The sequence below is a fragment of the Coregonus lavaretus genome (genome assembly GCF_964263955.1).
Source record: "Coregonus lavaretus genome assembly, chromosome: 10".
NCBI lineage: Eukaryota > Metazoa > Chordata > Actinopteri > Salmoniformes > Salmonidae > Coregonus > Coregonus lavaretus.
This window is the reverse complement of record NC_139997.1, coordinates 35,398,118-35,424,392: the sequence shown is the minus strand read 5'-3', so window position 1 is coordinate 35,424,392 and position 26,275 is coordinate 35,398,118. Positions and strand designations below refer to the sequence as shown.

At 43.2% G+C, this 26,275-nt stretch overlaps 1 protein-coding gene across 2 annotated transcripts; it reads right to left on the bottom strand.

Annotated features, from left to right (window-relative positions):
* Nucleotides 1-1,957: 1,957 nt before the first annotated feature.
* On the bottom strand, nucleotides 1,958-25,568 carry LOC311135944 (protein POF1B-like). 2 transcript variants are annotated; one of them, XM_084169985.1, is made up of 13 exons: nucleotides 24,863-25,568; nucleotides 22,112-22,219; nucleotides 7,679-7,896; nucleotides 6,821-6,854; nucleotides 6,539-6,619; nucleotides 6,318-6,410; nucleotides 5,578-5,691; nucleotides 5,241-5,393; nucleotides 4,943-5,062; nucleotides 4,659-4,787; nucleotides 4,144-4,214; nucleotides 3,842-3,959; nucleotides 1,958-2,871 (listed from the first exon to the last, which is right to left on the bottom strand). In XM_084169985.1, the coding sequence occupies exons 1-13, from the start codon at nucleotides 25,217-25,219 to the stop codon at nucleotides 2,866-2,868; spliced, it is 1,602 nt and encodes a 533-aa protein (XP_084026111.1). In that variant the 5' UTR covers nucleotides 25,220-25,568; the 3' UTR covers nucleotides 1,958-2,865. The 2 variants fall into 2 exon arrangements, with proteins under 2 accessions (XP_084026111.1, XP_084026110.1); XM_084169984.1 differs by having other exon boundaries at nucleotides 1,958-2,920; nucleotides 24,863-25,445.
* Nucleotides 25,569-26,275: the final 707 nt, after the last annotated feature.

Here is a 26,275-nt window from a genome sequence, read left to right as displayed (position 1 = left end):
GGAAAGAGACAGTGAAAAACAATGAAAACTAAAATCTGAATAGGCAACTTCACATGTATAGACACAACATAATTGAGGAACTTAAGGAACTCCGGCAGACAAAGACAGATATGGTAAACATGCTAAACATAATTCACACTCGAAAAACCCCTGTGAGTTTAGACACACACAAACAGTTTTGTGGTAGTACCGTACAAACACACAATTACACAATCACTCACTTACACACACTACATGTGCGTGCATGCTCTCTCTTTTGCTCTATCAAATACAGAGAGCGAGAGAGAAAGAGACACTGATAGAGAGAAAGAGAGAGAGAGAGAGTGTAAACCCAATATCCTCTGTGGCCCCAGGGGCTTTGAGTGCACAGGCAGTGCAGGAAGAGAGAGACTGCATTATCCACATCAAAGCCCTGAATTATCAGCCATAATCAATGCTTCCCCATTATCCCCAGCCCCCACCATCTCTCTCTCTCCTCACCCATCCAACTCTCAGCCTCACACACACTAGCCCACGCATCCCTTACTCAGAGCTACAGCAGACCATTCAGTGGGAGGGAGAGAGGAAGTGAGGTTGATAGAGATGTGGAGAAAGAGAGAGAGAGGGATTGCGAGAGGGGAAACTAAGAATGATACTGCTACAAATCAAAATCAAATCACTATCGTGATTATATCGACGCAATAGAGTGTGCATGCTTGCAACTGTGCGTGTGTGCTTGCTTGTGTGTGTCATAACTTATAAGGACGTGATATACAGGTACAAGGAGGCTAGTCTGACGATGCTGCTCTGCCGTTCGCTACAGACTTTAGTCTGAGACTGCCATCATTGAAGTCGTTTGTGTTGATGAGGGGCACAAGGGTTGTCGTACAAAACAAAGTCGTAAAGCAATTGGATCGTCTCTTAACTGAGTATCAATGCCAATTATGATTTTTCAAACTGCCGCTTTACCCACGTGTGTTCTGGCTCTGGCCCAACCCATCAGTTTCTGGACCAATCAGATGGCCCGAATGTGTTCGCATTCGGTGGAGGGTCTGCGATGTACTCAGATCCAGACTCATTGCGGAGAGGACACTAACATCCATGGGTGTGGTGTAGCGTTTGTCCAGAGCAAGGAGTTGGATAGCCAGGCAATCAGGAGGCCAGGTAGGTAGGCCAATCAGATAGGGCGGCAGGTAGCTTAGTGGTTAAGAGCCCAGTGCCAGTAACCGAAAGGTCGCTGGTTCTAATCCCCGAGCCGACTAGGTGAAAAATCTGTCGATGTGCCCTTGAGCAAGGCACTTAACCCTAATTGCTCCTGTAAGTCACTCTGGATAAGAGCGTCTGCTAAATGACAAAAAAAAAAAAAAAAAGATTTAAAAAAAAAGATAGCAGAGGCACAGATAATCCCTAACTTTATGAATGAGACAGTATTTTCCTTAAGGAGTCGTAGCTTCCCTCCTGACCTTACTCTCCTGAAGGGAGCAGTGGAGGACCTACCAGAGACCAGCACCACGCCTCATCACTAATTCATGAAGCATGCATAAAACGGGCTACGGAAATGGTTCAGTCAAGAAATGTGTCACAAAAGTATCTCTCACACACTAACAACACAACTAATACTATTACTTATTTGACTGTTAATAATGTACTACTACCATTACCAAGGATATATAGATCACAGGGCATGTGTGCATCGTCAGACAGAGAATCCAGTGAATGGAACAGTGAAATTGTTGACAGTCTGCCTGAGCCAAGCCCTACAGAGATATCATGACCTCATTTACTGAGTAGAGCAGAGAGAGGCTGCTCCATATCACTCCCTGTCACTCTGAGGCACAACTAGAGGCCACTGGCCCCCTCTGCTGCCACGAGAAGGTAACTGCACACTGACAGTGGCGCTCTACTTGTGCCCTAGGCCTTATTATTGCCGTTTCATAGGTGGAAGAAAACACCCCCCCCAAAAATAAGACAAGTGACATTAAATTTGACATTTTAATCACAGTTCCAAAAAGCAGAGGTTAAGGCCTAAATAGAAAATAACAGGTTGACTTTAAATGGGAGAGCATAGGAAAGAGAACTTCAGCAGATAACAATCCAAAGGAAAAACATAGTACTCCATACAGTGTTTATAAAATGACCAGGTCATCCACCATCGTATATTACCCATAGAACCATGCACCAGTCCATATCCAACCCAGTCATTCATATTCTCATACACCCACTCCAACCCCCAAACCCAAGCGCTGCATTCCATTCAAATAACCCCTCATTCAAAACAAATCAGAACATACCCATGTACCTCTTAAGGTATAAACATGAAACAAAATGCATCTAAAACATATCACAGCTATGGACCATTACCTTGCCACAAAAGAATAGCAAGACCAGAACAGAGGTGGCCATTTTTATTAAATGTCTGCCAAAGCGAATTTCAACATACAGTCTCTTTAATTGGCGGATAATTAAATAATATTTAGCTTCCTTATTTACATGCAAAGTAACCATACTATCACCATAACGCCTTTAGAGGAGTTGTCCCAAAGACTAACAGGGTAGTGGTGGCTCCATTGAGGACAGAGGACTAGATAGCTGCACACTAATAAGCACCAGCCCCCTCTTCCCTGTCCCCTCCCCAGCCCTCCTTGCTGTAGCATAAGCTTCTACTATAACATATTTGGTTGTTGAGTATTTGGTGCCCCCCATCCCAACCAAAGTGAAGCCTCCCATCTAAGCAAACCCCATTTGGTGAAAACCACTCATCCCAAATATAGGGTGTTGAACCTACCACCACCACCACCCTGGGAGCCCTGAGGAAGAGGGAGGGGGAGGCAGCAGCATGCGGGGGGGGGGGGGGGGGGGGGGGGGACGTCAGGGTCTTCTTGTCGTTCATTCCTGTGCAGAGCAGAGAGAAGCAGTGTCTTTAAGGGGTTGTAATGATTTCCTGTTTCAAAATAAACAGAACACGGATACGGTCGTTATGGCGTGAAGGACTAATCCCTCAGATTAGACCCTTGTTTCTCGCTGTTTCTCACTCAGTGTAAATCTGCCACACAACTCTTTCATTCTGCCTTGGAAAGACAAAAAGCTTGATCTCCTCTAACCCTCTGAATGATGTTGTTATTTTGACTAGTGTGCTAATGACAGCTTTGGTTCAGATGTCATAAGAGCACTAAGACTAACAGTGGATCTCCAATCCCAGGAAAAGTCAGTGCTGTCACCCTATATCCATTCCAACTCAATCACTAACTCTTGCATGCTTCTCACAAACAAGGATGCCTGTCCAATTAAACATGCAACCCCGATGTGGAATTTAGTAGAGTTGGGAGAACATACATTTATTTTACTACTAACAGACAGAGGCAGAATTGAACATGGTCTCTCCATGCCATCAGCGCCTAGCTCTCCAGGACCACAGAGGGAACTGCCTCCATCCATCCATCAGCCTCTCATCATCCCTCCTCACACAGTGACCCCTGGCCCAGCTTCTGACAGGGCCAGATAGTAAAAGCCCAGTAAGGAACCCAAGCTCTCTCCCTTCTGGGTCCCCATGGCAGTACACACATGTTTAACACTATTTGGGCATGTCAGAATGGACAGATGAATGGCCCTTTCTAATCACTAATCATGTTTTACTTTTAACCACTTACCCTAACCTTAATCCTTACCCTAACCTTAATCCTTACCCTAACCTTAATCCTTACCCTAACCTTAATCCTTACCCTAATCTTACAACTCACTTCAAACTCTAAACTGAGAACAATAACTGATGTTCTTCCTCATTAGTTCTGACTGTATAGCTATACTATAGTTTGTCCATTCTAGAATGCCATCTAGCTTCTACTTCCTCCCTGCTCTACTCTACCTGTTTGATAATCTCCCCCGTCCGGCTCTCGATGACGACGGTCTTGGCATCCTTGACGGGCAATGTGGATTGGAATTCATCACTCAGCAGGCCCAGGAGGGGGTACTGGTTCCTGTACCTACACATCAGTTATAAACAGTAAGGACCGCATACTGGTTGGTTATGTACATACTGTATGCCAGTACAAAATCCTGTTTTGGGAAAAACCATACTAGGCACCTTAAATTACATTAACCCATTTTAGGGGAGTTTCTTCCAAATATTCCCCATAAAACAGGCTCATGGTGAGGTGGGGGGCTGACCTTTTGGTGATAGTGGTCGTGGTGACGTTCTTGGAGCTGTCACTCTTCTTCTGCTGCAGTTGCCAGATCTCCTGATGGTTAAAGATCAGAGGTCAGAGATGGGAGGTCAGAGGTGGATAAGAAGGGAGGAGGAAGTAGGCCTGTGCCGTAAAACAGGTGTTAATGATGTAGCTAAAGGTGTACAACCGTGTCAGGTAAACACATTCCTAAGGTGAAATGAAAAGAATCTTCAGAGCCACATTAACACAAGCAGTGTGAGACAATGTAGTCAGACTGGCCTGACCAAAACCAATAACTTGATTATGGGAAAAAACTAGATGAAAGACCCTAGAAGCAGGGGCTTTTTCTAATCCAAACCTGTTGAGTTAGTTTGGTTCTCTTTAGGGGGTTTAATTCAGGCAATACATACAAATCTTGTTTGAGTTTATTCCAATAACAGGTGTAGGCATTTCCAAGAACTGATCCTAGATCTGTGCCTAAAGGCTGACCAGTGACCAGTAGCTTTGACCCCTGACCTCTTCCTGACGTTTGATGACGACCTCCCGCTGCTCCAGTGTTGTCAGCAGCTGTGTGATGCGAAGCTGCAGGCTCTTGTCACCTGATCTCTCCGTGGTGTACTCCGTGGTGATCTGTGTCAGCTGGGTCTGGAAAGACAGACAGACAATCAGAGACACACACAGTCAGTATAACCACTACATACCCATATTTCTGCTCACAAGCACAGTCAGTACTGCTACAGTACTTCCATCTGTGCAGGAAAGCCCATCCCTGTAGCCATGCCTCTCTGTAGGCTTCTCACCCTGAGGCTCTGCAGTTCCTTGTCCTTCTCCTGGCGCAGGGCAGCTAGCTGCTCCGAGTACTGACGAGACAGCTCCTCTGTCTTCATCTGAATGGTGCTACTGCCGCACTGACCGGCCAGCTGGATGAAAACAGATAGAGAGAGAGACAAGTTAGTTAAGGAAGTTGGTTCTATGAGAATAATTCTACAGTCGGATACTATAGTTCCATCATCATGAGCAGGAAGAATTGGTAAGAGTTGATTCTAGCTCTGACGTGAGATAGGCTAGAGTCAGAGATGGAGGGTAGAGTTAGAGTACCTTCTGTTTGAGCATCTCGTTCTCTTTCTCCAGGGCTCGGTAGCTGCCCTCCAGTTCTTTGACGCGGAACTCCCTGCCTGAGTCTGTACTGTGGCTGCTCAGGAGCTGAGTCTCCAGGGTCCGCTGGCTGAAGCTGCTCTCCTTCAGAGATATCTATATGGATGGATGAATGGACAGAGTTACTCACACATATATACAGCCATTGCACTAACATACAGTGCAGAGATACTCTACAGAGGAGGTGTACACACAGGCAAACACACACAGGCAACACACAGTGGAAGACACACACAAACAAACAAAAAAACTCCCCCCCAACACACACACACACACCTACCTGTAGCTGTCTGTTGTTCTCTCGTACAGCCTCTAGGAGGCGGTCATACTGCTCAGCCTGGTCAGCCTTGAAGCTTAGGTCTCTCTCAAGGGTCTCCTTCTCACTCTCCAGACGCTGGGAGAACAGAGACCAATGATGTATATAAAGCCTGGATTGCTGATGCTATGTATTGGCCAATGAGAGGCTTTGAAGCCACCAGTCCCAGTAGGAGCAGTCCTCCATAGGAATGAATGGATTTTCATTTCAATTTTTTTCAGTATTCTTTGTTGTAATGGGGACAGTAACATTAGTACTTTCTAAAAAATTATACTTTAAGGAAAATGTTTTTATACATTTTAACATTTTAATGTTTAGCTCATGTAATTTAATTTAAAAGTAAGCATTAAGGTGTCTGTAAAACAGCGTCCCGTCAGTCATCTAGTGCCATTGGTTACCAACCAGGGGTACTAGGACACCTGGGGGTACTTGGCCTATCCACAGGGGGTACTTGAGAAGACCCATGAGACCATAGGCTTACTGGCAAAATGCACATGAGCGGGTACTTCAGGGGTACTCTGGGCAGAGCAAAAAACTGTTGGTGGTACAGTAACTGAAAAAGGTTGGGAACCACTGATCTAGTGTATAAATCACTAACAGAGACAGAGACAGATGCAGTAAGACTGCCTGCATGTACATTTCAATGAGACAGTTTAGAAAAGAGCATAAGAGGCTACTATAGGGGCCCAGGCCCCAGGTCTTACCCTCAGGTCCTCTGACATGTGGATCAGCTCCTCTCTCAGACTGCTGAAGGTGGTCAGGAGGAGACGCATTGTCTTGTCAGCTGTCATACGGGTCTGAGAGAGGGGGAGGAGGTTAGAGAACATACGTGAGAAAAACAAGAGTGACAGGACAGAGTGATTAATAGAGGGAAAGACAGAGGGGTTTAGAACACTGTTAAACAGCCAAAAGGAACAGGTGTTACCTGCAGCAAATAGCGGATCTGCTGTTTGGTCAGTTCAGATGCTCCTTTGGGGATCAGGGCCTCGATGTCCTCTCTCTCCATCTGGACAAATACCCACACACACACACGTTTAGTCTTTCATGTTTCGAATGGTTACTTTCTTCTAAACAGAATTTTGAGCACCTACTGAGAAAATGTAGTTACTAAGGGCTATGGTATAACTGTTTAAACAGTACAGTACAAGACTTATATGATGCATTGTGTAAAACCATCATGGAAGCCGCCCCTCCCTCCCTGCTGTACCTTGTAGTCATTGCTGGGATCCAGGAGGTGTTTCCTGGAAGAGAGATGGCAAGGTAAACACTAAAGAACATGACAGGGCATGAGGCGTGCACACACACATACACTAATCAGACTGATCTATAAAATCATAGCTGTGTCTCTACACAGGTTTAAATGGAGACAGAAGGATAGGGGAACAGAGGGGTGTGTTTGCTCAGTGAATCACAGGTACTATGAGTAATCAGAGAGTCTGTAGAAAGGGAGAGGTCTGACTGACAGTTGTAATGTCTAGAGACTGATCACGGGACTCCCTGGGTAACAAGTGACAATTGTTGCTGAGCAGATTATCCCCAAAAACATTAGGGAGTTTTACATCCCACAGCGTATTTTATAGCCTAGCTAGTGAGTCTAGAAAGTTCATGTAAAATGTGTTGACTAGGACTACTAGAGACTGTTCTTTAAGGGCTCCAGGAGCGTTATATTCCTCCAATACTGTAGTCGCTATGCGTTACATAGAGTAGCAGCACCTGCGCCTCAAACCTCATACAGTATTTTATGACCTAGCCTGACAAGTTGAATTAGAGCAAGTGGGACTTTCTGAACCAAGTGTGAAACTGAGGAAAGAGGAGATCCAGAGCTAACACTGATGATTTAAATACTCAACCAGCATCCAAAACCACCACTACAGTATTTCCTACTATTCTGGCCAGTTCAGTAGGAGATAGAGTTACAGTACTTTCTCCCGTTGGTTTCTGTCTTGTTTCCTTATTGTCTCTCTTAGTATGTTATGTTTTATGATTGGTGCTGGAGAAAAAGCAAAGCTATATATAAATGCCCTAAACATTAATAAGGCTTTATGCTGAAAAAAGCTAAACCCACCGTCCACGTATCTTGGCCACGTGTTCTGAGATGCAGGTGTGGATGTCACAGTTCTTCCTATAAACCTCCGCCAGCAGCTCTCCAAAGAAACGTGTGTCCATCTTCACCAGGGGTTCTACCTCCCTCACCTTGTTCTTTATATCCACCTGAGACACTTTCTCTATCACCCTCTCCACCTTCCTCTCCTCCACAATGTTCACGATGTCCTCTTCTACCTCCTGAAGAAAAAGAGAGGGAAAAAGTTCAATCTTAAACATCAATCCATCACAAGCAAAAGAGAGAGAATTGGCATAAAACCATGGCATAAAATGGCAATATGGTCTCTACAATCATTGAATCAATCACCCTATAGTTGGTTTCCTACAATACAACACATGCAACTGTTCCTTGCCCCCAAAATAAAAAATGTATCATATAATGGTAAAACATTTTCAGTGTAAACTTAAATGACTAAAACCAGATATAAAGTATGTAGAAAAGATAATGGAGCAATATATTGTTTAATAAGTACATTTTTGGGAACTAACAATCACCAAAATAAAAACTAGACAGTCAAGGAGAATCTAAAATTCAAGATATGTCATGGCATGGGGCCGCAATTGATTTTGTTATAATGTTTGAGCCACTCAGATAGCATAAGAACACAGCATAAACCACTGCAAAATATGTAGAATTGTAGGAAATGTGCTTTAAAATGGCACATTTTCTCTCAGCTCCATGGCAAAATGTGTAGAATTGGAGGAAATTAGCTTTGAAAATGCAATTCTTCTCTCAGCCCCATGACAAAATATGTAGAACTGCAGGAAACTAGCTTTAAAACTGTAAAATGTAATTTCCGCCCCCAAACTGTGTAGAATTGCAGGCTTTAAAACCACAAAATGTTGTCTCTGCGGCCAAGAGGGGGGCCTCTAATAGAGCTCTGCTACCCGACCCGAGCCCGACAGGCCCCGACGTTATACATGGGCCTGTTTTTTCATCAATAACTAGGGTATGGGTAGGGCTCCAGTATCACTAAATTGATCACTAACATTTTGAAGCTGAGCCATTTGCTCGTGCTCTGCTGCGTAGCACAGTCATAGTTTCAGACTGGTTTCGCCTGGTAGACTGAGAGAAAGAGAGAGAGAGAGAAGAGAGAGAGAGTGAAAGAGAGAGAGATAGTGTTCTCTGTCTAATCTCTTCCTCCATATTAAACTCCAAACCACGGTAGGTGTGGAGCCGCACAGCAGCCAGTCAAGACAGATTCAAAGTTAATCGTGGACTACAGGAAAAGGAAAAGGAGGGGCTGTAGTGGAGCGGGTCGAGGTTTTCAAGTTCCTTGGTGTCCACATCACCAACAAACTATCTAGGTCCAAAAGGCTCCTTAACAGCTTCTACCCCCAAGCCATGAGATTGCTGAACAATTAATCAAATGGCCACCCGGACTATTTACATTCACCCCCCCCCCCCCCCCCCCCCCCCCCCCCCCCCCCCCCCCCCCCCCCCCCCCCCCCCCCCCCCCCCCCCCCCCCCCCCCCCCCCCCCCCCCCCAATGTTTTTACACTGCTGCTACTCGCTGTTTATTATCTATGCATAGTCACTTTACCCCTGCCTACAGTACATGTACAAATTACCTCGACTAATAATATTGTAATGTCCTTTACCCAACACGGAGGGACCTTGTCAAGAGATATGTACCTCATGGTGTAAGCATATGAGGTGTTATTGCATAACACCATTGGTGTAAACTACACTGAGTATATAAAACATTAAGAACACCTGCTCTTTCCATGACATAGACTGACCAGGTGAATCCAGATGAAAGCTATGATCCCTTATTGATGTCACTTGTTAAATCCACTTCAATCAGTGTAGATGAAGAGGAGGAAACAGGTTAAAGGAGGATGTTTAAGCCTTGAGACAATTGAGACATGGATTGTGTATGTGTGCCATTCAGAGGGTGAATGGGCAAGACAAAATACTTAAGTGCCTTTGAACAGGGTATGGTATTAGGTGACAGGCACACCGGTTTGTGTCAAGAACTGCAACGCTGCTGGTTTTTCACGCTCAACAGTTTCCCATGTGTATCAAGAATGGTCCACCACCCAAAGGACATCCAGCCAACTTGACACAACTGTGGGAAGCATTGGGGTCAACATGGGCCAGCATCCCTGTGGAACACTTGACACCTTGTAGAGTCCATTCTCTGACAAATTAAGGCTGTTCTGAGGGCAAAGCTGTTCCTAATGTTTGGTATACTCAGTGTATATACACATCCTAGTGTTAAAAATACTATATGAGGTGTTACTGCATAACACTGAAAGTGTTCATTCCCAAACACTGACAAAGTGTAACAGCGTCAGCATTAATTTAACACTCAAAAGTGTGGACCCGTACAGACACCGGCCCAGTGTTGAATTTAACACTGTCAGTTTTGATTTAACACTGGAGAATTTGCTGTGTAATCTTTCTCAGATTCTGATTCAGATAAGCTTTATTAGCATGAATGGCAAGGCCACTGTCGCTAAAGTGAAGCTTTGATAACGACATCAACAATAACAGTAAAAAAATGGTGATTAGAGAAAGGAAATACAGTATATCAAAAAAAAAAAAAATGGTAATAGTGTGGTGAGAGGAGGAGTCTACCGTGTCCGGAAGCGACGTCACTTCACCATTCATTTTTTGGATTCAGGTTCACTCAAACGTGGTTTTAAGCTTTGTTTTACTATTGACAGTTACAGCTGATTTCGGAATTGTATATCGATTCGCTCTCCTTAAATTTTTGTCTTCTGACCCCTACAAATCAGCTGGGCTAGACAATCTGGACCCTTTCTTTCTAAAAATTAACCGCCAAAATTGTCACAACCCCTATTACTAGCCTGTTCAACCTCTCTTTCGTATCGTCTGAGATCCCCAGAGATTGGAAAGTTGCCACGGTCATCCCCCTCTTCAAAGGGGGTGACACTCTAGATCCAAACTGTTACAGACCTATATCCATCCTGCCCTGCCTTTCGAAAGTATTTGAAAGCCAAGTTAACAAACAGATCACCGACCATTTAGAATCCCACCGTACCTTCTCCGCTATGCAATCTGGATTCCGAGCAGGTCATGGGTGCACCTCAGCCACGCTCAAGGTCCTAAACAATATTATAACCGTGATCGAGACAGTACTGTGCAGCCGTCTTCATCGACCTGGCCAAGGCTTTCGACTCTGTCAACCACCACATTCTTATTGGCAGACTAAATTGCCTTGGTTTCTCAAATGACTGCCTCGCCTGGTTCACCAACTACTTCTCAGATAGAGTTCAATGTGTCAAATCGGAGGGCCTGTTGTCTGGACCTCTGGCAGTCTCTACAGGGTTCACCTATACGCAGACGACACCATTTTGTATACATCTGGCCCTTCATTGGACACTGTGTTAACAAACCTCCAAACGAGCTTCAACGCCATACAACACTCCTTCCGTAGCCTCCAACTGCTCTTAAACGTTAGTAAAACTAAATGCATGCTCTTCAATCGAACGCTGCTTGCACCCGCCCGCCCGACTAGAACTAGAATCACTACTCTCGGCGGGTCTGACTTAGAATATGTGGACAACTACAAATACCTAGGTGTCTGGTTAGACCGTAAACTCTCCTTCCAGACTCACATTAAGCATCTCCAATCCAAAGTTAAATCTAGAATCGGCTTCCTATTTCGCAACAAAGCCTCCTTCACTCATGCTGCCAAACATGCCCTCATAAAACGGACTATCCTACCGATCCTTGACTTCTGCGATGTAATTTACAAAATAGCCTCCAACACTCTACTCAGCAAATTGGATGTAGTCTATCACAGTGCCATTTGTTTTGTCACCAAAGCCCCATATCCAACACACCATTGTGACCTGCACGCTCTCGTTGGCTGACCCTCACTACATATTAGTCGCCAAACCCACTGGCTCCAGGTCATCTATAAATCACTGCTAGGCAAATACCTGCCTTATGTTAGCTCATTGGTCACCATAGCACCATGTCCTCCCGAGTGGCGCAGTGGTCTAAGGCACTGCATCGCAGTGCTAGCTGTGCCACTAGAGATCCTGGTTCGAATCCAGGCACTGTCGTAGCCGGCCGCGACCGGGAGACCCATCGGGGGGTATAAAAAATTATGTATGCACTAACTGTAAGTCGCTCTGGATAAGAGCGTCTGCTAAATGACTAAAATGTAAATAGCAACACCCACCCGTAGTATGCGCTCCAGCAGGTATATCTCACTGGTCATCCCCAAAGCCAACACCTCCTCTGGCCACCATTCCTTCCAGTTCTCTGCTGCCAATGACTGGAATGAACTGCAAAAATCTCTGAAGCTGGAGACTCTTATCTCCCTCATTAACTTTAAGCATCAGTTGTCAGAGCAGCTTACCGATCACTGCATCTGTAATTAGCCCACCCAACTACCTCATCCCCATATTGTTATTTATTTTGCTCATTTGCACCCCAGTATCTCTATTTGCACCCCAGTATCTCTATTTGCACATCATATTTTGCACAATATCACTCCAGTGTTAATACTAAATTGTAATTATTTTGCACTATGGCCTATTTATTGCCTTACCTCCATAACTTACTACATTTGCACACACTGTATATATATTTTCTATTGTGTTATTGACTGTACGTTTTGTTTATCCCATATGTAACTCTGTGTTGTTGTTTTTATCGCACTGCTTTGCTTTATCTTGGCCAGGTCGCAGTTGTAAATGAGAACTTGTTCAACTGGCTTACCTGGTTAAATAAAGGTGAAATAAAAACATGTATTCGTTTCAGTCTGAATTGTTTAATCGAACGCCAGCTCCTGATATTATGGCATAAAAAGCTATATCCTGTCCCGAGCTTGTTTTCCCCGGTTTTTCCTGTCTAAACTAGAGAGTTTTCGTCTCACATTGCCAAACGTCATAAATACTGCACCCTCAACTTCAAAACTCATTTGCTAGTTATACAATCATGTAACTAAGACATTCGCTTGAAAGAAACTTGAAAATGATTTGTTGTTTTGTTTAATAGTCATGACTGGTTCGAGCTATTTGTTGTGTGACAAGACAACGGTGGCGAAGAATATCATTGCTACTTAATGCGGATCCAAGTATTGGCGTAGGGTTAGCTGGACGTTTCTGACAGGTCTTGGAACTGTGACAACGGGCAGCCTCTCCCCGCTTGGCTCGATGGGAGATGTAGTGATTTAGCCAACACAGCCAGATATGTACACAGTCTTGTACCCTTAGCCATTTTTAAACCGACTATCGTATTTGTTGATTAAATCTGACTTTATTAGTATGATGAGTAATCCAGGAATGTCACGAGTTAATTGACACAAGAAAACTCGAGAAAATAGCGACTCTACAGAGCGCCATGGCTACAATGAATGGCTAAATTACTTCCGGACACAAAGGGTCCACGGAGCTACTCCTCCTCCTCACCGCGCTATAATAATGTAATAATCTAAAAAGCTGTCGCCCTCTCTCACCTTCTCACTCCCCTTCCCTTTCTGTCGTAACATCTCAGATATTAATATGGCATTATGACATGACATGTACTATGTGATTACATTTACATATCTCACTGGTCATCCCTATGTGATGAGTGACAAGGGTTATTAATAAGGGGCGTGTATTTTTAAAGTGGAGCTAAGTGGTAGTGTCGCCCACTTAGCACTCTGGCTCCTGCCTGCCTGCCCTGCTTTGGGTGTAAACACCCCCGTGGAGGGAGGGTGTCCTTGAACCTTGCCTGGCTCCTGGCTGGGTGTGTCTGATATGGAAACATCTGTGGGATTCTTCCAGTGAAAGAGAGGTGGTAGGTAGAGGCTATGTTGACAGGCTTGGCCCTGAAGCTGGCTGACACTAAACCGGTTTGGAGAGCAGAGCAACACCTGAGGCAAGACGCAACAGGCTCTGTAAACACTTTATGCTGCTGCCCCTGTGTAGCACTGAGTTAAACCTATTTGGATACAACTGAACTGGGCATGCATAACTAAGGTCAAGCACAATGGTGCGGTTAGCTATACCCTGAGTGAAACTTTTCTATTTCTATACAAATACACATACAGTTGAAGTCTGAAGTTTACATACACTTAGGTTGGAATCATTAAAACTCGTTTTTCAACCACTCCACAAATTTCTTGTTAACAAACTATAGTTTTGGCAAGTCGGTTAGGACATCTACTTCGTGCATGACACAAGTAATGTTTCCAACAATTGTTTACAGACAGATTATTTCACTTATAATTCACTATATCACAATTCCAGTGGGTCAGAAGTTTACATACACTAAGTTGACTGTGCCTTTAAACAGCTTGGAAAATTCCAGGAAATGATGTCATGGCTTTAGAAGCTTCTGATAGGTAATTAACATAATTTGAGTCAATTGGAGGTGTACCTGTGGATGTATTTCAAGGCCTACCTTCAAACTCAGTGCCTCTTTGCTTGACATCATGGGAAAATCTAAAGAAATCAGCCAAGACCTCAGAAAACAAATTGTAGACCTCCACAAGTCTGGTTCATCCTTGGGCGCAATTTCCAAACGCCTGAAGGTACCACGTTCATCTGTACAAACAATAGTACGCAAGTATAAACACCATGGGACCACGCAGCCGTCATACCGCTCAGGAAGGAGATGCGTTCTGTCTCCTAGAGATGAACGTACTTTGGTGCGAAAAGTGCAAATCAATCCCAGAACAACAGCAAAGGACCTTGTGAAGATGCTGGAGGAAACAGGTACAAAAGCATCTATATCCACAGTAAAACGAGTCCTATATCGACATAATCTGAAAGGCCGCTCAGCAAGGAAGAAGCCATTGCTCCAAAACCGCCATAAAAAAGCCAGACTACGGTTTGCAACTGCACATGGGGACAAAGATCGTACTTTTTGAAAAAATGTCCTCTGGTCTGATGAAACAAAAATACAACTGTTTGGCCATAATGACCATCGTTATGTTTGGAGGAAAAAGGGGGACGCTTGCAAGCCGAAGAACACCATCCCAACCGTGAAGCACGGGGGTTGCAGCATCATGCTGTGGGGGTGCTTTGCTGCAGGAGGGACTGGTGCACTTCACAAAAAAGATGGCATCATGAGGAAGGAAAATTATGTGGATATATTGAAGCAACATCTCAAGACATCAGTCAGGAAGTTAAAGCTGGGTCGCAAATGGGTCTTCCAAATGGACAATGACCCCAAGCATACTTCCAAAGTTGTGGCAAAATGGCTTAAGGACAACAAAGTCAAGGTATTGGAGTGGCCAAAGCGCTGACCTCAATCCTATAGAAAATGTGTGGGCAGAACTGAAAAAGCGTGTGCGAGCAAGGAGGCCTACAAACCTGACTCAGTTACACCAGCTCTGTCAGGAGGAATGGGCCAAAATTCACCCAACTTATTGTGGGAAGCTTGTAGAAGGCTACCCGAAACATTTGACCCAAGTTAAACAATTTAAAGGCAATGCTACCAAATACTAATTGAGTGTATGTAAACTTCTGACCAACTGGGAATGTGATGAAATAAATACAGTGGGGGAAAATAGTATTTAGTCAGCCACCAATTGTGCAAGTTCTCCCACTTAAAAAGATGAGAGAGGCCTGTAATTTTCATCATAGGTACACGTGAACTATGACAGACAAAATGCGAGAAAAAAAATCCAGAAAATCACATTGTAGGATTTTTTATGAATTTATTTGCAAATTATGGTGGAAAATAAGTATTTGGTCAATAACAAAAGTTTCTCAATACTTTGTTGTATACCCTTTGTTGGCAATGACACAGGTCAAACGTTTTCTTTAAGTCTTCACAAGGTTTTCACACACGGTTGCTGGTATTTTGGCCCATTCCTCCATGCAGATTTCCTCTAGAGCAGTGATGTTTTGGGGCTGTCGCTGGGCAACATGGACTTTCAACTCCCTCCAAAGATTTTCTATGGGGTTGAGATCTGGAGACTGGCTAGGCCACTCCAGGACCTTGAAATGCTTCTTACGAAGCCACTCCTTCGTTGCCCGGGCGGTGTGTTTGGGATCATTGTCATGCTGAAAGACCCAGCCACGTTTCATCTTCAATGCCCTTGCTGATGGAAGGAGGTTTTCACTCAAAATCTCACGATACATGGCCCTATTCATTCTTTCCTTTACACAGATCAGTCGTCCTGGTCCTGGTCCCTTTGCAGAAAAACAGCCCCAAAGCATGTTGTTTCCACCCCCATGCTTCACAGTAGGTATGGTGTTCTTTGGATGCAACTCAGCATTCTTTGTCCTCCAAACACAACGAGTTGAGTTTTTACCAAAAAGTTATATTTTGGTTTCATCTGACCATATGACATTCTCCCAATCCTCTTCTGGATCATCCAAATGCACTCTAGCAAACTTCAGACGGGCCTGGACATGTACTGGCTTAAGCAGGGGGACACGTCTTGCACTGCAGGATTTGAGTCCCTGGCGGCGTAGTGTGTTACTGATGGTAGGCTTTGTTACTTTGGTCCCAGCTCTCTGCAGGTCATTCACTAGGTCCCCCCGTGTGGTTCTGGGATTTTTGCTCACCGTTCTTGTGATCATTTTGACCCCACGGGGTGAGATTTTACATTTACATTTTAGTCATTTAGCAGACGCTCTTATCCAGAGCGACTTACAGTTAGTGAATACATATTTTTTTTATACTGGCCCCCCGTGGGAATCGAACCCACAACCCTGGCGTTGCAAACGCCATGATCTATCAACTGAGCTACATCCCTGCCGGCCATTCCCTCCCCTACCCTGGACGACGCTGGGCCAATTCTGCGCCGCCCATGAGTCTCCCGGTCGCGGCCGGCTGCGGCAGAGCCTGGATTCGAACCAGGATCTAGTGGCACAGTTAGCACTGCGATGCAGTGCCTTAGACCACTGCGCCACTCAGGACTTATGGAGATCTTGCGTGGAGCCCCAGATCGAGGGAGATTATCAGTGGTCTTGTATGTCTTCCATTTCCTAATAATTGCTCCCACAGTTGATTTCTTCAAATCAAGCTGCTTACCTATTGCAGATTCAGTCTTCCCAGCCTGGTGCAGGTCTACAATTTTGTTTCTGGTGTCCTTTGACAGCTCTTTGGTCTTGGCCATAGTGGAGTTTGGAGTGTGACTGTTTGAGGGTGTGGACAGGTGTCTTTTATACTGATAACAAGTTCAAACAGGTGCCATTAATACAGGTAACGAGTGGAGGACAGAGGAGCCTCTTAAAGAAGAAGTTACAGGTCTGTGAGAGCCAGAAATCTTGCTTATTTGTAGGTGACCAAATACTTATTTTCCACCATAATTTGCAAATAAAATCATAAAAAATCCTACAATGTGATTTTCTGGATTTTTTTTTCTCAATTTGTCTGTCATAGTTGACGTGTACCTATGATGAAAATTACAGGCCTCTCTCATCTTTTTAAGTGGGAGAACTTGCACAATTGGTGGCTGACTAAATACTTTTTCCCCCACTGTAAAAGCTGAAATAAATCATTCTCTCTACTATTATTCTGACATTTCACATTCTTAAAATAAAGTGGTGATCCTAACTGACCTAAGACAGGGAATTTTTACTAGGATTAAATGTCAGGAATTGTGAAAAACTGAGGTTAAATGTATTTGGCTAAGGTGTATGTAAACTTCCGACTTCAACTGTATCGGTATCGGTAAGTTTTGTCCCCCAAAAAATCTGAATCGGTATCGGACCCAAAAATATATATCGGTCGTGCTCTAGAAACATTCTTCATTCTATATCAACCAGCAACATAACTCATAACTCAACTCATAAGCCCAGTAGTGTATACTCTAAGACAGTGCTATTTAAATCGAGGCCTCCAGGTCCACAAAACTACTGTCAAACATTACCTCATTCATTCAGGAAGCTCTCATCGGTTGGTTACTAGAAACTAATAGCCGAATAATCAGATCATTTTTTGGCTTTCCTTACAAACTACTGTCTTTTTTGCTCATGTCAACAGATCATATGACTGTGTGGTGCTCAGTCATTAGTTTGGGGTATTTGGCATATTTCTGGCCTTGGTGAGAACTTCTGCCTCACTGAAGAACTGAATGATACCACTTACAGTGACTGTCGCCTGTGAGCCTCAATGTAATGTTGAAAGGGTAAACTGAAAAAAATCTTTGCACATTAGACCTTTATCACCAATGAGTATGGACTATAACCACAACCTCACAGTGCAACGTTGGTAAGAGTTTAGCCTGTCCATTTTGGATTGGGGTCCAATTTAAAGACGTAGATGTAATCATGCCAGACTATTTTGATAAATGACTAAATGTCACCTTTCATTTCAGGTAGGATTAGGCGGCCGCCTATGACGGCATTTTCCTAAACTGACCAAGACTGACCTCCAACAACACATAAAACCTCACATAATTCTGCCCAAAAACAATGACAATTTCTCTCAACCAGTGGCATATGGGCTTTTCAGGTGAGTGCTGATGCCACCCTGTGATAATCAGTGGCCACTTTGTCAAAGGCAGGGGTGCAAAATATTTTGCTTGTCCATTCCCAGCGTGCCTCTCCAGGGGATTTAAATGTTTCTATGGCAAACTTGGTGTTTGCATATACGCAGCAGCCAGTGTAATTGCCATTTGGATCTAGACAGCTTCTCAGTCTCTGGCCTGTGTTCCCACGCTAAACTAATAGCCCAGCGATGTTAATGACTGGGCTTGGCAATTTTTTTGGCACTCTGCTGCCCTTGATGATGAAGATTGGGAACACAAGGTACATACAGGTAGTTGATTACTCAATAACTAGTGGTTACGTATCGCTGCAGCGCTCCACCAACGTTCTGTCAAAATATAATCTAACATAAATCATGTAGCAGATATAGCCTATGGTAGAAAGAGTAGCCTACAGGTTGGAGATAAAATATATGACAATGTAATGAGACTGACACTTTTTATATCATGCACGTTTCTCCGATCTAATAGCCTAACCTAAATGGCGCCCAATCAAATAAAAAATTTGCTGACATGTTAACAAACACCATATCCTAAAAACAGGACAGGTCAAAGTCAAATGGATAACATGGAATGGACAATCAGGCTACTCACAATTGCTGTCCAGGAGTTTCACCCCGTGGGCCAAATTGTCATGATCAATGGTTTCAAGTTTGTATCTATAAAATGTTGATGAGCTGATCACATGATCTCCGCATGTGTAGTTCCCACCATAAAGCACGGAGGGAGAGGTGTTATGGTGTGGGGGTGCTTTGCTGGTGACACTGTCTGTGATTTATTTAGAATTCAAGGCACACTTAACCAGCATGGCTACCACAGCATTCTGCTGATATACGCCATCCCATCTGGTTTGGGCTTAATGGGACTATCATTTGTTTTTCAACAGGACAAATGACCCAACACACCTCCAGGCTGTGTAAGGGCTATTTTACCAAGAAGGAGAGTGATGGAGTGCTGCATCAGATGACCTGGCCTCCACAATACCCCGACCTCAACCCCATTGAGATGGTTTTGGATGAGTCGGACTGCAGAGTGAAGGAAAAGCAGCCAACAAGTGCTCAGCATATGTGGGAACTCCTTCAAGACTGTTGGAAAAGCATTCCAGGTGAAGCTAGTTGAGAGAATGCCAAGAGTGTGCAAAGCTGTCATTACATTTACATTTTACATTTTAGTAATTTAGCAGACGCTCTTATCCAGAGCGACTTACAGTTAGCGCATACATTATTTTATCGAACCCACAACCCTGGCGTTGCAAACACCATGCTCTACCAACTGAGCTACATCCCCTGCCGGCCATTCCCTCCCCTACCCTGGACGACACTGGGCCAATTGTGCGCCGCCCCATGGGTCTCCCGGTCGCGGCCGGCTACGACAGAGCCTGGATTCGAACCAGGATCTCTAGTGGCACAGCTAGCACTGCGATGCAGTGCCTTAGACCACTGCGCCACTCGGGAGGTCATCAAGGCAAAGGGTGGCTATTTGAAGAATCTCAAATATAAAATATATTTTAATTTGTTTAACACTTTTTTGGTTACTACATGATTCCATATGTGTTATTTCATAGCTTTGATGTCTTCACTATTATTGTACAATGTATAAAATAGTAAAAATAAAGAAAAACCCTTGAATGAGTAGGTGTGTCCAAACTTTTGACTGGTACTGTATATGGGCATTCATAAAATTCCATTGTGGGCTGGCACTGTAGACTACACCCCTGTAAGCACGGACCGACGCTGATATCTTTTGGACATCTTTTTTTGGTCCTGTCTGGTCCGGCCGTCTTTTTTTGGTGCGGTCCGGACCGGCCTTGAACCAATCATAGACGTCTATGTTTTGTTGAGATTTGGTCCGGTCTGGACCAGCCTTGATTTGGCCCAAACATAGACATCAATATTTGGTTCAGATTTGGTACGGTCTGGACCAGCGTTGATTTGGTCAAAAAATAGACATCTATAAATTACGCATTTTCAACTTTAATTCAGAACCGAAAATTAACCTAATTTCAACGTCCGGAAAATAAGTATTTTAACCTTTCATTCAGAACCTAAAATGAACCTAACATCAACGTCTCAAAAATACGTATTATAGACGTCTTTTCAACATAATTTTACTTACTAGGACTAGTGTAGATTTGCGGGGTATAGGAGCGGCCGACCGGGCCTGCACGAAGTAATCTCATTTGGGGGTGAGAGAAAGTTCCTGTCTGTACAGCTGTCTACTAACTTGCCTACGTTTTCCATAGTCATGCAAGCAGAAGATTAGAAGGTAAGTGATGATCTTGGTCCCTCAGGGCAACAAAGCTGACTGACATTTGTTTTAACACATCACTTTAAATCCAAAAACCTTTTTAGGAGGAAACTAACTTTCACAAAAGAGAGCTGTGATTTTTCCTTAGTGTGAAGAAAGTAAGAAACCTATAATTCTGTCTTTCAACCTCACCTCTTCCAGATACAATAAAATACATAGGTGTGGTGTGGTTAAGAACAAGCTGGATCTGTCCTCCCTTCATAATGTACCTGACAATCAGTAGTGATTAATGGATATGTTCCATGTGATTCAGTGAGAAAGGAAAACTGAATCCCTGAAGAACGCTAAGTCTATGGTTGTACGCCCTGAAGCGTCTTGATCTTGGACTTAATGAATACTTCATTGCATTCTCAGAAGATGTTGAATGCAAGCCTGAACAACATAGGCATGTTACAACACATGAGATGACAATAACATAGAACAACTTAAACAAAGAGATTATGCAAATAACTCCTCAGACGCTCAGTATGCCTCTTCAAGTGGCTAAAAAGATAACCTCAGTCAGACAAAATCAACACATAATCACACACACAGACTCACATGTACTTACACACTCAGTCATACACACTTTGACATGACCCAAGTATGCCATGATGATTACTTGACAAAACAATACTGAACAGCAATAACAGTCAGTTAATGTGCTCCCAGCAAACTGAAATGAAAGCCAGGTGACAACACCACCACACATTAATATTTTTTTCTCTCTGTTTTGACAGCAGCTATAATCATCATAGCATCTCTGGTCTGATCAAAGAAAGCTGCCGCCGCAGACCACAGCAAAGGCTGCTGGGTAGCAGGGTGGCATGCCGCACCCTAACCTGGCCCAACGCATAGCGTTGCATAAGACTAGGGACAACGCTGATGAACAAAGTTCAGCTGTAATGCTGTTCCTGTTCTTTATTCTCTTTCATAAAACCAACTGTATTGCCAAGGCCAAGCTTTAGTCAAAGGTTGGTGTGTGAGTTGGTTTCAGTGGAAGCCTATACATCAAATCATGTGGACTTCCACCTATGGCTGGCTCATTGTTCTGGTAAAGGCATGTTAAAAGCTCCAAAGCCACCACTAGGTCAAACTAGACCAAGCTTAACTGCACAATACAATAACTGCACCATTAGGTAATTACTATATTTCCATAAAAGTTATTTGAGAAACAGCTGTGAACAGGGTCAAGGGTCATAAACGGTCAATAGACCTGACTCCAGAAATAAAGGTCCAGGCAGGCAGATATATTCCAGGACTGTAGTGTGTGTTAGCTCTCAGCATTATCTACAGTGTGCTTGCATGACTGTTTGCATGAATCATTGACTTAAGTGCAGTGCTGTACACCCACACTGTAAAAACAAAATATGTTGATTCAACCAGCTGCAATAGGATTGAGAGTTTGCTCAACAAAATGTTCACACACAAACTTTTTGTTGAGCAAACTCACAATCCTATCGCAGCTGGTTGCCTTACAACTGTACGTAGAATTTTTAAAAATGTGTGTGTGTGTGAGGTCTTGCGTGTGTAAGTGCATACTTGTGTGTGTGCCCTGTGCAGGTGTGTTTGTTCAAGTGTAATTAGATGCTAAACGGGTGTGCACGTATGAAGGTGTGTGTGTGTCTCTGTGTGAAGAGTAGTACGCAAGTAAATTCCATCTGTGTGCAGGTGTGTATAGTCCCTCTCACCTCCTCCTCCTCCTCCTCCTCTTCCTCCTCCTCTCCGACACTAGGCTCAGGGCTCTTGATGGAGCTAGACGTCTGGCTGAAGACAGAAGGAGTTCTCCCATTCACATTCTGAAGGAAGCAAAAAAACAGGCACAGGATCATTAGAGTATAGGTTGTTAAATATTACTGGTAGTACCTTCTATGTAATTTGTGTAACACATCACATTTCTAAGAAGAAAAAACACTTGTATTTCTGTGGCACTGATTTGATGATGAACCTGAAAGTTCAACGAGAAACACTGCTGCAGATAGAGTGATGACTGGGGCTGTTAAATCAGAGGGGTGTAAGAAGTTGATGTATTATTTAGTTGTAATAAGTTGTAATTTAGTGTGACAGCTGGTTTAAACTTGACTAGGTGTGGCTCCATAACAGAAGTACCCTGTGGGATCCAAGACAAGACAAGCATTCAGGAAAGTATGCTTCATTCATCTGTGTTTTTTTCTCAGGCTCAGGGATGCATTTTCGGTTGGTGGTATAAAGGTGGTTCAAATGTCAAACGTACGTTAGTTTGCAATATTTGAAATTACGTAAAAAACTGGCGCACTGGCATTTTCCAGACCTATGACAGGTTCGGCAATTTACCTGTCTAACATCAGCTGTCTTGTGCTGAGGTGGCTGAGACATTGTTTTTTTTATATATATTGGACGTGACTTTTGTCCAGCTTCTGTGAAATGTTTGGACTCATTATGTGCGATGCCCATTGCATGACATTTGTCAGTGACTGTAGGAAGCCTGTTTAGGAACAAATCATTTCAAAAGACTATCATTTTGTCAAAAAATACCTCTTCCACTGTCAAATCGCAAGAATTCTCTGTCCGTGGTGCTCAATCCACTTGTAGGCTATATTTGCCTGCTTGTTTGTTTACCTTTCATGTGGCAAAGTCACTACTGACCATATCAACAGCAATGGTATGCTATAGCTATATACAGTGCCTTCGGAAAGTATTCAGACCCCTTTACTTTTTCCAATTTTTTTTACTTTACAGCCTTATTCTAAAACTGATTAAATAGTTTTTTTCCCCTCCTCAATCTACACACAATACCCCATAATGACAAAGCAAAAACTGGTTTTTAGAAATGTTTGCAAATGTATTACAAATAAAAAACGGAAATATTACATTTACATAAGTATTCAGACTCTTTACTCAGTACTTTGTTGAAGCACCTTTGCAGCAGACATTTTTTGGTACCCTTCCCCAGATCTGTGCCTCGACACAATCCTGTCTCGGAGCTCTACGGACAATTCCTTTGACCCCACGGCTTGGTTTTTACTCTGACGTGCACTGTCAACTGTAGGACCTTATATAGACGGGTGTGTGCCTTTCCAAATCATGTCCAATCAATTGAATTTACCACAGATGGACTCCAATCAAGTTGTAGAAACATCTCAAGGATGATCAATGGAACCAGGATGCACCGGAGCTCAATTTCGAGTCTCATAGCAAATGGTCTGAATACTTATGTAAATACGGTATTTCAGGTTTGTATTTTTTATAAATTTGCAAAGATTTCAAAATAACCTATTTTTGCTTTTTCATTATGAGGTATTGTGTGCAGATTGCTGAGGAAAATTGTTATTTTAATTCATTTTAGAATAAGGCTGTAATGTAACAAAATATGGAAAAAGTCAAGGGGTCTGAATACTTGCCGAAGGCACTGTATATTTGGGAACAGTAACGGTGAATGGACATTCCCCCTTTCTCTTTATATTGGATATTTTTCCGGGTGCTGTGAAAAGTTTGAATGTGCGTAAGAACCTTCATAGTCTATGTTGTCTTTTAGGCCTAATATTATATGCCCACAGGTAGAAATGATGGTGCCTCTAACTGTATTTAGAAATAGCCTATTTAAAACAAGTTGTTGCGTTGTATTAGAATTTGATTAGAATTATTCACCATCTTTCAAGGTCAAATGCTATGTTAACAATATATTTCCATATTGAAGCCACACATTTAATGTTCAAAAATATGTTCAACATATTTTGTAAATATGGGAAAGGCCTACATTTTGTTATTTTGTTTCTGTAGGCTATTTAACATACTAGGCTATATTGGACTAACATTCGAATTGGTGTGGATGACAACGCAATACATAAAAGACCATAAATACACAACTTGAAGGAACCACATATTTAGCCATGGAGCACATTCTGATTTTCCAGTGAGGGGGTCAAGCCTCTACACACCTTCAAGTTGTTTATTAATCAAAACCCAGCCCTTTCCCGCCACCACCAGCTACCGCTCCCATAATTCTGGTTGTGAAAATAGCCTAAATATTTCTGACACACCCCTTGTGCTACCACCAATGCTTAGATTTACCATTGCATTAGGTTTGTTCAAATAGAGCCCTCTTGGTTATACTGGAGCAAATGGTTGTGCCGTTAGCATACTGCCAAATCACTATCATAAGCAAGCATGTGGCTTTTTTCTGTACAGTATCATCAAAGAAAGAATGAATTGTTTAAGGACAATGCACAGTGGGCTGATTATGATATACCTGTCATGTGGACCTGCACTGACACGCAGTTCTCTTTATTTGTACATGGCTGGATTTTCTGATGGGCCCCAGAGATCATCAGTAATAGATTATGCCCAAGTGTAAACTGTTCCTTACATTCTTGAAATACATTATATACAAATATTATAATATGTTAAACTCATCATATTTTAGACATAAATCCCCATCATACAGTGTATTGTAATAAACTCACCTCTACATGTTGTTGTCGGTAGATGTTCGATTCTTCCAAACTACTCACACTGACACTCTCGATATTCTGCAAATATACAGGTGCCACCATTTGCTGCATAACCTGTGGGGCCTGGTTGACCAACACGTACTGCATCTGCTGCTGCTGCATCGGCTGCTGTACCGGCATCAGGTAGCGCACGGTCTCGTAGCCATTACCGATACCATACTGTACCGGAGCAGACGAAACACTCATAGCTCTGTAACCGTCGATGTATTGGCCACCGTCGATGTATTGGCCCGGGGATAGAACTGTGGTGGCCGGGTCCGACGAGACGCTGACGGTCCTGTATGATGTGGAGGTATTGTGAATAGACATCTTGCTGCAAAGAATTACGCCCAAACAGAAACTTTCAAACGACTATTTACCAAGTGTATCCACAAAGTGGCCTTCTTAGACCATGTGTTCGCGCAAGCGACCTTTTATTATCGAAGACAATCGAATAGCCTACTTCATGAAAAATTGTTGCTGAGTGAAGGCTAAATCAAATAAATCCAGTCCCTATGAAACGCTGAACTTCCTTGAAAAATAAAGTGCTTTGCATAATAGGCTACGTAACGAAAGCATTGGGGGCGGCAATCTATGCAAATGACTTGCTGACATACAGTACCCCGTTCTCAAATCAGATGGAATGTCGCCTACCTGAATGGACGGGCAAATGTAATGTGGGAGGCAACCAACAAATACAGTACAGGGCAGGCCACAGATAGACTGTATAAAATTGTCATCTGTATGATTGTTCCAGGTGTTGACCTGTAGGCTACTAGAGCCTGCAGAGGTGCGTTCTATTTTTGGAAATCCTGCCATATACACACACACACACACACACACACACACACACACACACACACACACATACACACACATACACACACATACACACACATACACACATACACACATACACACATACATACGAAGTCAGAAGTTTACATACACCTTAGCCAAATACATTTAAAACACAGTTTCACAATTCCTGACATTTAATCCTTGTAAAACTTCCCTGTTTTAGGTCAGTTAGGATCACCACTTTATTTTAAGAATGTGAAATGTCAGAATAATAGTAGAGAGAATGATTTATTTCAGCTTTTATTTATTTCATCACATTCCCAGTGGGTCAGAAGTTTACATACACTCAATTAGTATTTGGTAGCATTGCCTTTAAATTGTTTAACTTGTGTCAAATGTTTCGGGTAGCCTTCCACAAGCTTCCCACAATAAGTTGGGTGAATTTTGGCCCATTCCTCCTGACAGAGCTGGTGTAACTGAGTCAGGTTTGTAGGCCTCCTTGCTCGCACACGCTTTTTCAGTTCTGCCCACAAATGTTCTATAGGATTGAGGTCAGGGCTTTGTGATGGCCACTCCAACACCTTG